This window comes from Callithrix jacchus, chromosome 5, assembly GCF_049354715.1.
Source record: "Callithrix jacchus isolate 240 chromosome 5, calJac240_pri, whole genome shotgun sequence".
Taxonomy (NCBI): Eukaryota; Metazoa; Chordata; class Mammalia; order Primates; family Cebidae; genus Callithrix; species Callithrix jacchus.
In genome coordinates, this window is record NC_133506.1 from 117,152,567 (window position 1) to 117,165,962 (window position 13,396).

The 13,396-nt window shown below is 47.0% G+C and overlaps 1 protein-coding gene across 3 annotated transcripts in view; it reads right to left on the reverse strand.

Annotated features, from left to right (window-relative positions):
* Positions 1-11,487, reverse strand: part of B4GALNT2 (beta-1,4-N-acetyl-galactosaminyltransferase 2 (SID blood group)) — a 34,833-nt gene extending 23,346 nt beyond the window's left edge. For 2 of the 3 annotated variants that reach the window (XR_008481646.2, XM_008997411.5), the window contains exons 1-3: positions 11,379-11,487; positions 3,069-3,269; positions 2,383-2,520 (exon numbers count right to left, since the gene is read on the reverse strand). Coding sequence is in view for 2 of the 3 variants with exons in the window: in XM_008997411.5 (XP_008995659.1) it covers positions 2,383-2,520; positions 3,069-3,269; positions 11,379-11,392 (353 nt within the window). In the remaining variant the exon portion in view is untranslated. Of the gene's footprint in view, positions 1-2,382; positions 2,521-3,068; positions 3,270-10,957; positions 11,211-11,378 lie in introns of all 3 variants that reach the window. The other variant, XM_078374246.1, reaches the window with a different exon arrangement.
* Positions 11,488-13,396: the final 1,909 nt, after the last annotated feature.

Consider the following 13,396-nt stretch of genomic DNA (forward strand, 5'->3'; position numbering starts at 1 on the left):
CCACCACCATGCCCCAGCTAATTTTTATATTTTTAGTAGAGATGGGGTTTCGCCATGTTGCCCAGGCTGGTCTCGAACTCCTGACCTTAGGTAATCCACCCACCTTGGCATCTCAAAGTGTTGGAATTACAGGCGTGAGCCACCGTGCCTAGCCAAGGGACTGGTGGTTTTATAAGAAGAGAGACCTCAGCTGATGCACACGCTCTTGCCCTCTCACTATGTGATACCTTCCACTATGTTATGATGTAGCAGGAAGCCTTCACCAGACACCAGCACCATGCTGTTAGACTTCTCAGCCTCCAGAATCATAAGCTAAATACACTTAGCTTTTCTTTATACATTACCCAGTCTGTGATATTCTGCTATAGCAACAGAAAATGGACTAAGACAGTGGCTAGCTTCAAAAATCAAACCTGGAGGGGTCTGATGCACCCTTTCCCTTCCTTTTGATTCATGAGTTAGGCTCAGTCAATTGAGCACTAAGGTAGTGACCTGGGGACAGTTCATTGTAGAAGCAATGACAATATGGGGACCAGATGGCCCTGGAGCCTGGCCAGTTCTTCAGTGCTCCTTTAGTTCTTACTTGATTTCCCAGCCTGGTCATCCTACCACCAATGGATTTGGTAAGGCCTTAGCATCCTTCCAACAAATTCCTTTTAGATATAAGCCAGCAGAATCAAGTTCTGCTCCTTTCTTCTTCTTCTTTTTTTTTTGGGTGGGGGGAGGAAAGGAGGAAGGCAGGAAGGGAGGAAAGGAGGAAGGGAGGGAGGGAGGAAGGAAGGGAGGGAGGGAGAGAAGGGAAGGAAGGAAATCAGGCAGTAAGAGAGACATTGCCGACCTGGATCTAGAGGTCTACAAGTTGATTTCTTTTTTTTTTTTTTTTTTGAGAGAAGGAAAGAAAAATAAAAGGAGTGATGGAGAGGAAGAAAGAGGAAGAAAAAGAGGGAGAGAGAATGGAAATGTTGCTTTATTCTAAAAAAATGGGTATTTTTTTTTTTTTAGGTGAAGTCTCCCTCTGTTGCCCAGGCTGGAGTGCAGTGGCACAATTTCGGCTCACTGCAACCTCCACCTCCCAGGTTCAAGTGTTTCTCCTGCCTCAGCCTCCCAAGTAGCTGGGATTACAGGCATGTGCCACCACACCTGGCTAATTTGTGTATATTTAGTAGAGATGGGGTTTCACCTTGTTGGCCAGGCTGGTCTCAAACTCTTGACCTCAAGTGATCCACCCACCTCAGTCTCCCAAAGTACTGGGATTATAGGGGTGAGCCACCACATCCAGCCAAGTTCTGCCCTTTTTCAATCAACAATCCTGGTTGATACACCTAAGTGTTGACACCGCTTGTAATTTAAAACAAAGTGATACACTCCTTGAACGTAACACAGGGATGGTATGTTCTCAACATAAACCTGAATAAAACAGGGCAACTTGATGATGACTACACAATCACCTGCTATGATAGCCTCCAGCATGGAGCCCAGGAAATTGAAGCTGCAAGAGCCGTGATCACACCACTTTCAAACCATCTCGATTCATTTTTGTTTTGTTTTGTTTGTGTTTGTGTTAGAGACAGAGTTTCAATCTGTTGCCCAGGCTGGAATGCAGTGGTGTGATCACGGCTCATTGCAGCTTCAATTTCCTGGGCTCAAGTGATCCCCTCACTTCAGGCTTCTGAATAGCTAGGACTACAGGCATGCACCATCATGCCCTGCTAATTTAAAAAATTGTTTGTAGAGATGGGGTCTCACTATATTGCCCAGGCTGGTCTCAAACTCCTGGGCTCTAGCAATCCTCCCTTCTTGACCTCCCAAAGTGCTAGAATTACAGACATGTGTCACCAACCCCAGCTTTTTCTTTTTTTTGATATGAAATGTTTTATACATACAACGGTTTGTAAATCTTCATTAAGGATGATTTCCTTAATTCCTTCTTTTTTTTTTTTTTTTCTGAGACAGAGTCTCACTCTGTTGCCAGGCTGGAGTGCAGTGGTGCGATCCCGGCTCACTGCAACTTCCATTTTCCGGTTTCAAGCAATTCTCTGCCTCAGCCTCCCGAGTAGCTGGGACTACAGGCGTGCGTCACCACGCCGGGCTAGTTTTTTGAACTTTTAGTAGAGATGGGTTTCACCATGTTGGCCAGGATGGTCTCGATCTCTTGACCTCGTGATCTGCCCACCTTGGCCTCCCAAAGTGCTGGGATTACAGACGTGAGCCACCGCGCCTGGCCTAATTCCTTCTTTTTGTTTTATTCCTAATAGTTCCTCCCCAGGGACCCTTGCAAGAGTGAGAATTCCTTCCTGCCTTTTCTCTTAAGACACACCCTCAGGACGTAGAGAGAGCTTTTGCTCCATCTCAGAACGCAAGAGCCTTCTTGGCCTGCATTACCTCCTCTGAAAGTGTTCAAATTCAGCCTGTCTCCTCGCGTTCACCGCTGGGAGGTCGCTCTGTCCATAGGCATCCTGAAAGTTGTAACTCCCCTGTTCTTTATTGGCTTCACATATGCACTGATTTTTCGGGAACAGCCTGAAACAAGCAAGAGGGCTGTAAACATGGATTGGGTGGGTAGGCTGGTGGGTGAGAGGGAACCTGAGTTCTCATCCAATGTGCAGTTTACCCTGAAAATCTTTCCTACACCCAAGTAGGATTCTGAAATGAGACCCTGGAATCCCCTGCAGGGGCCCCTCCCAGAGACAAAGGGAGGGACGGAAGCAGGGACAGAGGAAGGCTGAAGACTCCTCCTCTCTTGCATTATCCCCTGCACCTAACTTCTTTAAATCTGAGATCAAGTGACTGTCTGTTGTATCTCACCCCACCATAAAAGGAGGGCAGAGGGACAGCGAAGCAGCATTTTTGCTGCAGTTTTGGTAAAAAAAACTACAGGTTTTCCAGAGTTTTAAGGGATTTTGCTGGCTGCTATAGAGAACATAGACGGTGCTCTGTAGACCAATCCTTTTCCTGGCTTGCAAGGTTTAGGAAAGCAAGGGTTCCATCTGTAAAATGGGCACAGTACCCCAGAGGAGGACAAGGAAGATGTTTTCACTAAGGTGAAAGAGAGAACACTAGTCTCTCACCAGATTCCATCGTAGGTAAAGAGGTTCCTGAGATGTTCCTCTGGCAGAAGCTTCAGCTTCTGGACACCCTGAGCAGGACTTGCGAGCTCTGGCTTGAGGCTGCTAAACACGGCTTGAAGGGACACGCCTCTGAGCATAAATCCAGCAACACTAAGTCCCAAGATTATGACCGATATCTTGAGGAGCCGCAGAAATCTCAAGCTGTTGGGACACAAAAGAACCAATTACGTTGAAATCTTTTTTCTTGATTATATGATGTTATGTTGTTAACTTGAAGCAGAGTTCTGCTTTCATTATGTTTTCTGACTTGTTGGCTTATAGAAACCTGTATAGGGTAGTGGTTAAAAGTATGGTCTGGTTTTGAATTCTGCATCTGTCATTACCGACAGAGCAGGTTACTTCTCCTATCTAAGCTTCAGCTATCTTGTCTGTTTACTGGGTGGAGTAATCAAACTTCTCTTGGCCAGGTGTGGTGGTTCGCGCCTACAATCACAGCACTTTGGGAGTAAATACTTTTCCTTGATTATAGAATGTATATGAGACTGTGAACTTCAGGAAAAATGTAAGCTAAGCATATAGCTTATATTGGTCACTATAATTGATTTCTGATAAACAGGAAGAAATAATCAAGTGGAAACAACGGGATTCAGAAAAATTACAAATAAAAGGATAGGCAAAAACATCCAGGGGGAAAAAAGGCTAGTAATGTTAATGTCAGCATAGCTAAATTCAAAGCAATAAAAAAGAGTATTAAGGCCGGGCGCGGTGGCTCAAGCCTGTAATCCCAGCACTTTGGGAGGCCGAGACGGGTGGATCATGAGGTCAAGAGATCGAGACCATCCTGGTCAAAATGGTGAAACCCCGTCTCTACTAAAGATACAAAAAATTAGCTGGGCACGGTGGCGCATGCCTGTAATCCCAGCTACTCGGGAGGCTGAGGCAGGAGAATTGCCTGAACCCAGGAGGCGGAGGTTGCGGTGAGCTGAGATCATGCCATTGCACTCCAGCCTGGGTAACAAGAGTGAAACTCCGTCTCAAAAAAAAAAGAGTATTAAATAAGACAAAAACACCACTTATAGTGATCAAAGGCATGACACCAAAACAGATAGCTGTGAACTTTATCCACTAATAATAGCGTTAGCGAATACAAAGCAAAAAATGGCAAGCTATGAAGGAAGTATTAGAAACACAAGGATAGGGCCGGGCGCGGTGGCTCACACCTGCAATCCCAGCACTTTGGGGAGGCCGAGGCGGGTGGATCACGAGGTCAAGAGATGGAGACCATCCTGGTCAACATGCTGAAACCCTGTCTCTACTAAAAATACAAAAAAATTAGCTGGGCATGGTGGCGCGTGCCTGTAATCCCAGCTACTCAGGAGGCTGAGGCAGGAGAATTGCCTGAACCCAGGAGGCAAAGGTTGTGGTGAGCTGAGATCATGCCATTGCACTCCAGCCTGGGTAACAAGAGCGAAACTCCATCTCAAAAAAAAAAAAAAGAAAGAAAGAAATACAAAGATAGTCATGAATGCTAGCATGTCTAGCTTGATCAAGTCTCAAAAATATTTTAAAGCAGCAGAACAGCAAAATGATATAATTTGTATTCTGTTAAAGAGCTCTTAGAACATTTATAAAAATTGGTCACATATTAGGACACAAAGAAAACTGTAATAAAGTAGAAATAATTCAGACCATATATTCTGACAATGCAATTCAAATGTAAGCTGGCTGGGCATAGTGGCTCATGCCTATAATCTGAGAACTGTGGGAGACTAGGCAGGAGGCTCACTTGAAGCCGGGAGTTCAGGACCAGCCCAGGCAACAAAGCAAGAACCTGTCGCTACAAAAAATTGAAAAATAGCTAGGCACCTACAATCCTAGCTACTCAGGAGGCTGAGGCAGGAGGATCCCTTGAGCCCAGGAGTTCAAGGGTGTAGTGAGCTATGATCACACCACTGCTTTCCAGCCTGAGCGACTGAGACCCCATCTCTAAAAAAATAATAGGCTGGGCATGGCATGGTGGCTCACACCTGTAATCCCTTTGGGAGACCGAAGCAGGAGGATTGCTTGAGCTCAAGAGTTTGAGACTGGCAACATGGTGAATGTCTCTACTGAGAAAAAATAGCCGGGTGTGGTGGCACAGACCTGTGGTCCCAGCTACTTGGGAGGCTGAGGTGGGAGGATCACTTCAGCCTCCACCCTTCAGGTGGGTGGAGGTTATAGTGAGTCAAGCGCCACTGCACTCCAGCCTGAGTGTCAGAGGGAGACTCTGTCTCAAAAAAAAAAAAGAATGTCTACTGCTATGATCTAATATTGTCATGGAAGTGCTAATCAGTGCAGTAAGACTAGCTTATGGAATAAAAAGATATAAATAACAAAAAGGGAAATAAAATCCGTTATTGACAGATGAAATAATTACATATTCAGAAAACTAAAATGTATTAGATGAGAAACTATTAGTAAGATTTTAGTAGGGTATCTGGTGACAAAATAAATAATAAAAAATTAATAATGATACTTATCTAATGACCACTTAGTATGTTCTAGACCCTCTTCCAAGAGCTTTGCGTGCATTATCTCATTTAATCCTCACAAGAGCATAATAAGAGAAGTTTTATTTATTTTGTTATTTTTTGTTTTGTTTTGAGATGGTGTCTCACTGTCACCCAGGCTGGAGTGCAGTGGCGCGATCTCAGCTCACTGCGAACTCCGCCTCCTGGGTTCAAGTGATTCTCCTGCCTCAGCCTCCTGAGTAGCTGAGTAGGGATTACAGGCCCCCACTACCATGCCCAGCTATTTTCTGTATTTTTTGTGGAGATGGGGTTTCACCATGTTGACCAGGCTGGTCTTGAACTCCTAACATCCAGTAATTCACCCACCTAGGCCTTCCAAAGTTTTGGGATTATAGGCATGAGCCACCATGCCTGGCTAAGAGAAGTTTTATTACTCCCTCCAATTAACAGATAGCTGAAGCTTAAATAGGAGAAGTAACCTACTCTCTGGGTAATACACAAATTAGCTGGGTGTGGCAGCAGGTGCCTATAATCCCAGCTACTCCGGAGGCTGAGGCTTGAGAATCACTTGAACCCAGGAGGTGGCGATTGCATCAAGCTGAGATAGTGCCACTGCACTCCAGCCTGGGCAACAAGAGCAAAACTCCATCTCAAAAAATGAATGAATAAATAAAGCTCAAGATAGATTAAAGGTAAATCATAAAAAATTAAAATAAATAAATAAATAAACTCTACTGTGAGAACTTAAACATCTAGGTAAATAAAGGCATCTTTTAAAAAACCAAATTACTGAATATACATAAAATATAAAATATGAGCCATTAAAAAATTAAAACTTTATTGGATTGTATGCCTGAAATGACACACATCAAGTTCTTAGTTGTGGTGTGTACTATTCAATGAACACATTTCTATAGTCTTTGTTTTTTCCTTCTTTTTCTGTAATGATCACGAATTAATTTTATCACTGAACAAATAAAGAATTAGGCAAATTACCACTGCATTAGGGAAATATACATATTAATAGATTGAGATAACTTTTTTTATTTTTGGCTAGAATGACTCAATTTTGTAGAGATGTAACTTTACCCTATATTAATCTACAAATTCAGTATAATAACCACATGAATAAAAGCAAAACAGGATTTTCTTTTTTTAGAGCCAGGGTCTCACTATGTCGCCCTATCTGGTCCCAAACTACTTGAGTCCAGGAGTTTGGGACCAGATAGGGCGACACAGTGAGGATTACCCAAGTAATACTCAGCTTTCTGAGTAGCTGGGACCATAGGCACACAGCACAGAGGCTGGCAGAACAGATTTTTCATCTGTTAAAATGACTCTAAAATGCATTAGAAGTAACACATGAGAATCGCAAGGAAGACATCAAAATTAAGAAGGAGGACTATATTACTACTAAACAGCAAATTGTTATAAGGCTACAGTTATTAAAAGCATGGTACCAGGGCCGGGCACGGTGGCTCATGCTTGTAATCCCAGAACTTTGGGAGGCCGAGGTGGGTGGATCACGAGGTCAAGAGATCGAGACCATCCTGGTCAACATGGTGAAACTCCGTCTCTACTAAAAATACAAAAATTAGCTGGGCATAGTGGTGCGCACCTGTAGTCCCAGCTAATCAGGAGGCTGAGGCAGGAGAATTGCCTGAACCCAGGAGGCAGAGGTTGCCGCGAGCCGAGATCGCGCCATTGCACTCCAACCTGGGTAACAAGAGTGAAACTCCATCTCAAAAAAAAAAAAAAAACATGGTGCCAATACAGGAATAAGCAACTAAGTGCATGGCAAACCAAAGTCCAGAAATACTTTTTGTGTGTGTAATCTGAGTTTGCACCATCTTTGTCACATTCTATAACATTCTTTTTTAGTTGATTTGTTTTGTTTTTGAAACAGAGTCTCTCTCTGTCACCCAGGCTGGAGCACAGTGGTGCAGCCTCGGCTCACTGCAGCCTCTGCCTCCTGGGTTCAAGCAATTCTCCTGCCTCAGCCTCCTGAGTAGCTCGGACTATAGCGCCCACCACCACGCCTGGCCAATTTTTGTATTTTTAGTAGAGACAGGGTTTCACCTTGTTGACCAAGCTGGTCTCAAACTCCTGACCGCCTTGGCCTCCCCAAGTGCTGGGATTACAGGTGTGAGCCACCGTGCCTGGCCTCTGTAACATCTTAACTTTTGAATTTTCCAAAATGGTACCCAGAAAAATAAATACATTTAAACTATTCAAGTTACAGAAACCGTCTTAATCCATTCTGTGCTGCCATAACAAAATACCATAGGTATACAACAGAGTAATTTATACAGAAACATTTATTTGACTCACGGTCCTGGAACACCAGGAAGTCCAAGGGCATGATTACACAGTTTCAGCTAGATTGTAGAAACGCCTTCCAGTGTTCTATAACATTGTAGGATGAATATAATTATAATAATATATCATTTCAGGCTGGGCACTGTGGCTCATGCCTGTAATCCCAGCACTTTGGGAGGCCGAGGCAGGTGGATCATTTGACGTCAGGAGTTCGAGACCAGCTTGACCAACATAATGAGACCCTGTCTCTACTAAAAATACAAAAATACTTGCCAGGTGTGGTGGCATACTCAGTTACTCAGGAGGCTGAGGCAGGGGAATTGCTTGAACCAGGGAGGTGGAGGCTGCAGTGAGCCAAGATTGCACCACTGAACTCCAGCCTGAGCAACAGAGCGAGACTCTGTCTTAAAAAAAAAATTACAAAAAATAGCTGGGTGTGGTGGTGTGAGCCTGTAATCCTAGCTACTGGGGAGGCTGAGGTAGGAAAATCAGTTGAACCCAGGAAGCGGAGGTTGCAGTGAGCCGAGATCATGCCACTGCACTGGGTGACTGAGCATGACTCCATCTCAAAATAATAATAATAATAATATCATATAGTTTCAAATAGCTAGGAGGAGGATATTGAACGTTTGTTCCCAACACAAAGAAATGATAAACGTTTGAGAAGATATACATGCTAGTTATCCTGATCTGATCACTATGCTATGTGTTTATCACTATATGTATCAAATATCACTATGTACCTCATGAATATGTACAATTATTTGTCAGTTAAAAGGAAACTGCAGACCTTTTGTTCATGATTCCACAGGTCGAGGAAAAGTCAAATTTGCTGGGGACTTGCCAGCTTTACATTTATTGGCATCTGTGTCAGGCATCCCAGCTTCCTCCCGAGTCACCCATTAAGGAATGTGGAGCCAGGCGGTGGCTCACGCCTATAATCCCAGCACTTTGGGAGGATCACGAGGTCAAGAGATCGCGGCCATCCTGGTCAACAAAGTGAAACCCCGTCTCTACTAAAAATACAAAAATTAGCTGGGCATGGTGGTGCGCGCCTGTAATCCCAGCTACTCGGGAGGCTGAGGCAGGAGAATTGCCTGAACCCAGGAGGCGGAGGTTGCGGTGAGCCGAGATCGTTCCATTGCACTCCAGTCTGGGTAACAACAGTGACACTCTGTGGGGATCGCTCCCGTGTGAGGCCCCTAGGAAATGGGCCTCGCAATACGGAGAGCTTGAGCCCGGACACAGATCCCTGGTTGGGGGAGTCGAGCTGAGGGAAAGCAGGGACCGAGAGAGGGACTATGTTATTCTAAATAATTAACAGACATTACTTTATGGATATGAGGGCTTGGGAGGCAATGTATCCACTTTCGGCTTCTTATGGTTTATTGCTTGATTGTGTTCATTTTGGACACTTGTCACCTTCATTGTAAAATATTAACTTAAGTATTTACACTTGGTAACTTACTCATCGTAACTTACTGGGTGTAACTGTAACTTACTTACCTTGACCTATTGGGCATAACCTACTTACTGGAAGTAACCTACTTACTGGACTTAACTTACTTACTGGGCGTAACTTAGTGGGCGTAACTTGCTTACTGTAACTTAAGTAGGTTGATCTGGCGTAAACAACTTTGACTTCAGAAAAGTATATAATGGAACATATTGCAAAAATAAAATTGCTGCTTGGACATAGCCTAAGCCAGCCCTCCAGACTCCGCTTTCCTTTATTCTTTCACTTCCGCGCACTCTCTCCCTCAGGTTGAAGGAGACATCTATGTTGGCGGTCTCGGGGACTCCTGCAGGTAGGTAGTCCCCTGGCAGACTTGCCGGACCCCAACAAAACTCCGTCTCAAAAAAAAAAAAAGGAATGTGGAAGTGAGGGAAGTTGGGGAAGGGAAACACTGGAATGAACGCCTTAGCCAGGGATGTGGATGGATGTAAAGCTGCCTTCCTTTCCTCCATTCCACCAATCTTCTGTTCAATGTGTGCCTTTTTTTTTTTTTTTTTTGGGGGGGGGCGGAGAGAGAGTCTAACTCTGTTGCCCAGACTAGAGTGCAACGGAGCAATCTCGGCTCACTGCAACCTCTGCCTTCTGCGTTCAAGCCATTTTCTTGCTTCAGCCTCCCAAGTAGCTGGGATTACAGGTGCCACCACACCCGGCTACCACACCTGGCTAATTTTTGTATTTTTAGTAGAGATGGGGTTTCACCCTGTTGGCCAGGCTGATCTTGAAGTCCTGAGCTCAAGTGATCAAACGCCTCGGCCTCCCAAAGTGCTGGGATTCGATGTGTGAGCCACCGCGCCGGGCCAAACGTGTTCTTTTTCTTTTTTCTTTTCTTTTCTTTTCTTTTTTTTTTTTGAGATGGAATTTCACTCTAATTACCCAGGCTGGAGTGCAATGGCGCGATCCCCGCTCACCGCAACCTCCGCCTCCTGGGTTCAGGCAATTCTCCTGCCTCAGCCTCCTGAGTAGCTGGGATTACAGGCACGCGCCACCATGCCCAGCTAATTTTTTGTATTTTTAGTAGAGACGGGGTTTCACCATGTTGACCAGGATGGTCGCGATCTCTTGACCTCGTGAGGCACCCGCTTTGGCCTCCCAAAGTGCTGGGATTACAGGCTTGAGCCACCGCGCCTGGCAGCAAACATGTTCTTTTTCATGCTTACAAGATATCATGTCACAAACATGTTTTTGCATTTTTGTAAGATGAATTATTTGTCAGTGTTTAACGATTGTTTTAGAGTTTTGAAAAATACAAACAAAATTAACTTTGGGGATAAAAGAACATAAAATGCATTTCTGATCCTTCTTCGTAGCTTATAAAAATTAATTTAGACTTTTAAATGTACTTTCCCCGGTTAATTATTGTATCACTCTGTACAGGCTCTTTAGCGTGCGGGGCCACACAACCGCCACTCACTCTGCCCTGAGGTGAATGCCTGGATCTGAAAACCGACTTTTCCCTGACTCCACGCGGACTGTGGAGGAAACCAAGCCGCCCAGCTCCCCGACTGTCCGGCGCTCGCGGTCCCCGCGCCGGTGCACCCATATACCCCTGACAGCCGCTCCTCCCGTGGGCAGCAAAGGGGCCTCAGGCCGAGTCAGCGTTTCTGAGTTCCGAGTACAGATCCCCGATCCCCGCACTCCCAAGCCGATTCCCACACTCGGGCGTCCCGGAGACAGACACATTCCCGGCCGCGGTAGGCCACCTCCACGTGCAATTTGCCCACGGAAAAGCCAGCGTTCCCGGTTCCTGGGGCCGCAGATTTCGTTCCGCACGTTCTGTCATCTCGCCTCTGCGGCCACCTATGCGGGGAACCGGTTGGACTGAGACTGCAATCGCCCACTCCCCGGGCTCTGGCGTCTGTGGCGCGGGCATCTACCTGCTCTGCAGACGCCAGATAGGACCCACCGCGCTCCTGGCTCCCTCCCGAAGTTTCACCTCTCTCCTGGCTCTACCCCGAGGACACTCACCCGCCCGAAGTCATCCCGAATCCCGCAGCTCTCGGACGGCCGCACCTCGCGGAGACTAGCAGCAAGGCCGGCGACTGCCCGGTCCTGGCACCGACCCAGGCAAATTGTCGGGCAGCAGGGCAGGTGCAGGAAGCTTGGGGCGGTCCCCGCCCTTGTCACCCGTCGCCCGCCCACGCCTTAGGTATTTCTGTGGCCCAGCCTGGCGCTGACGCATCCAAGCATCGTTGTCTTGGTTTGGGGACCACCGGACCCCGCGGCGCACAGCCCCGCCAGCGGCCTGCGCCCAGGAGAACGCCAGAAGGCGACAAGGATGACCACCGCCCCTGCGTGGGACACTCAGGTAAGCAGTGAGCTCCGCGCTAAGCGTTTCATCTACGCAGCGTCATCGATTCGTCACAATAGCCCTACCAGGTGAGGACAGTTATTAGCCCAACTTTTCAGACGAGCAAGCTGAGGCAAAGTGGGGTAACCCGCTGCAAAGTGCAGACGCAGGATTCGAACCAAGTCTGGATGACCGAAGCTCGACGGTCGAGCATTTTCTTTCCCTCGAACTCCGAGCTAAGCTGTATGACGCCACCGCTCGGCTCCTGACCCTCCGGACTCTACCGCGTGGGTGGTCCGAGCTGAGAGTCCCGGAACTTCTGGGTGGAAAGGGGTGGGCGAGACTGGGCAGGGAGGCTCACGTGACCCGAGATTGGTCGCGTCTCCCTCCACTCGCCCACCAGGAGCAGCGAGCGGCGTCCCCTGCGCTTCCCGCCCCGCGTCCCTGTCCTCTCCCTGGGCTGCCGGAGCCGGTCCTCGCCCCGCAGGGTCAACCGCGAGCTAGCCCAGCGCCAGCGCGGCAATCCGGCCGCCGCCGTTCTCTACTGACCGTCCCACCCCAGCGTCCCATCTCTACTCTGGACCTTTCTCCTCTGCCACCGGCGATCGGGCTTCTCTCCCCCATTTATAGGAAAACACAATCTCCGCGCCCACTCCTCGTCTATCACCGCGGCCACTACCTTTCCTTCCCCGCTACGCTGTGTCCACACGCCCTCCAACCTCGCCGACTAGACCCGCCCGCTGCTCACGCTGGGGGTCGCTAAATTCGGCTTTGGTCCCACCTCCACCCTCCACGTCACCCCACACTCCACCCGAACTATCCTGGCAAAAGACCCCAGGAACTGGAAAGCTGGGGAATCACTCTAACAGGCAGGGACCCGTGCGGCCACATAACTCCTGTGTGCCTGGAAGAAGAGTGTTGAACTTAAGATGAAATTAGATTTGCGGAACTTTTTTCATAAGTCAGGCTCAGTGCTTCCCATGGCTCATCTCAAGCATGACTATATTGTATTCTAATGACCCAGCTGTCACAAATACAAGAATTTATTTTTTGAAACTGTTACCCAGGCTGGAGTGCAATGGTGTAATCATAGCTCATAGCCTCCACTTCCAGTGATTCTCCCACCTCAGCCATCTGAGTAGCTAGGACTACAGGCACCCACCACCATACCTGGCTAATTAAATAATAATAATAATTTGTAGAGAGGAGGTCTCACTATGTTGCCCAGGCTGGTCTTGAACTCCTGAGCTCAAGCAATAGTCCTGCCTCAGCCTCCTAAAGTGCTAGGATTACAGGTGTGGGCCACCACGATGGGCGAGAATATTTAAATATGGTGTGCAAAATGCATGCAAAATGGGGCCAGGTGCAGTGTCTCATGTGTATAATCCCAGCACTTTGGGAGACTGAGGCAGGTGGATCACTTGAGGTCAGGAGTTCGAGACTAGCCTGGCCAACATGATGAAACCCTGTCTCTACTAAAGACACAAAAATTTAGTCAGGTATGGTGGCAGACACCTGTAATCCCAGCTACTCAGGAGGCTGAGGCATGAGAATCTTTGAACCTGAGCGGCAGAGGTTGCAGTGATCTGGGATTGCGACACTACACTCCAGCCTCATTGACAGAGAGTGACTAAGTCTCAAAAAAAAAAAAAAAAAAAAACATGCAAAATGGTTAGTGTTTTTGTTTGTTTGTTTG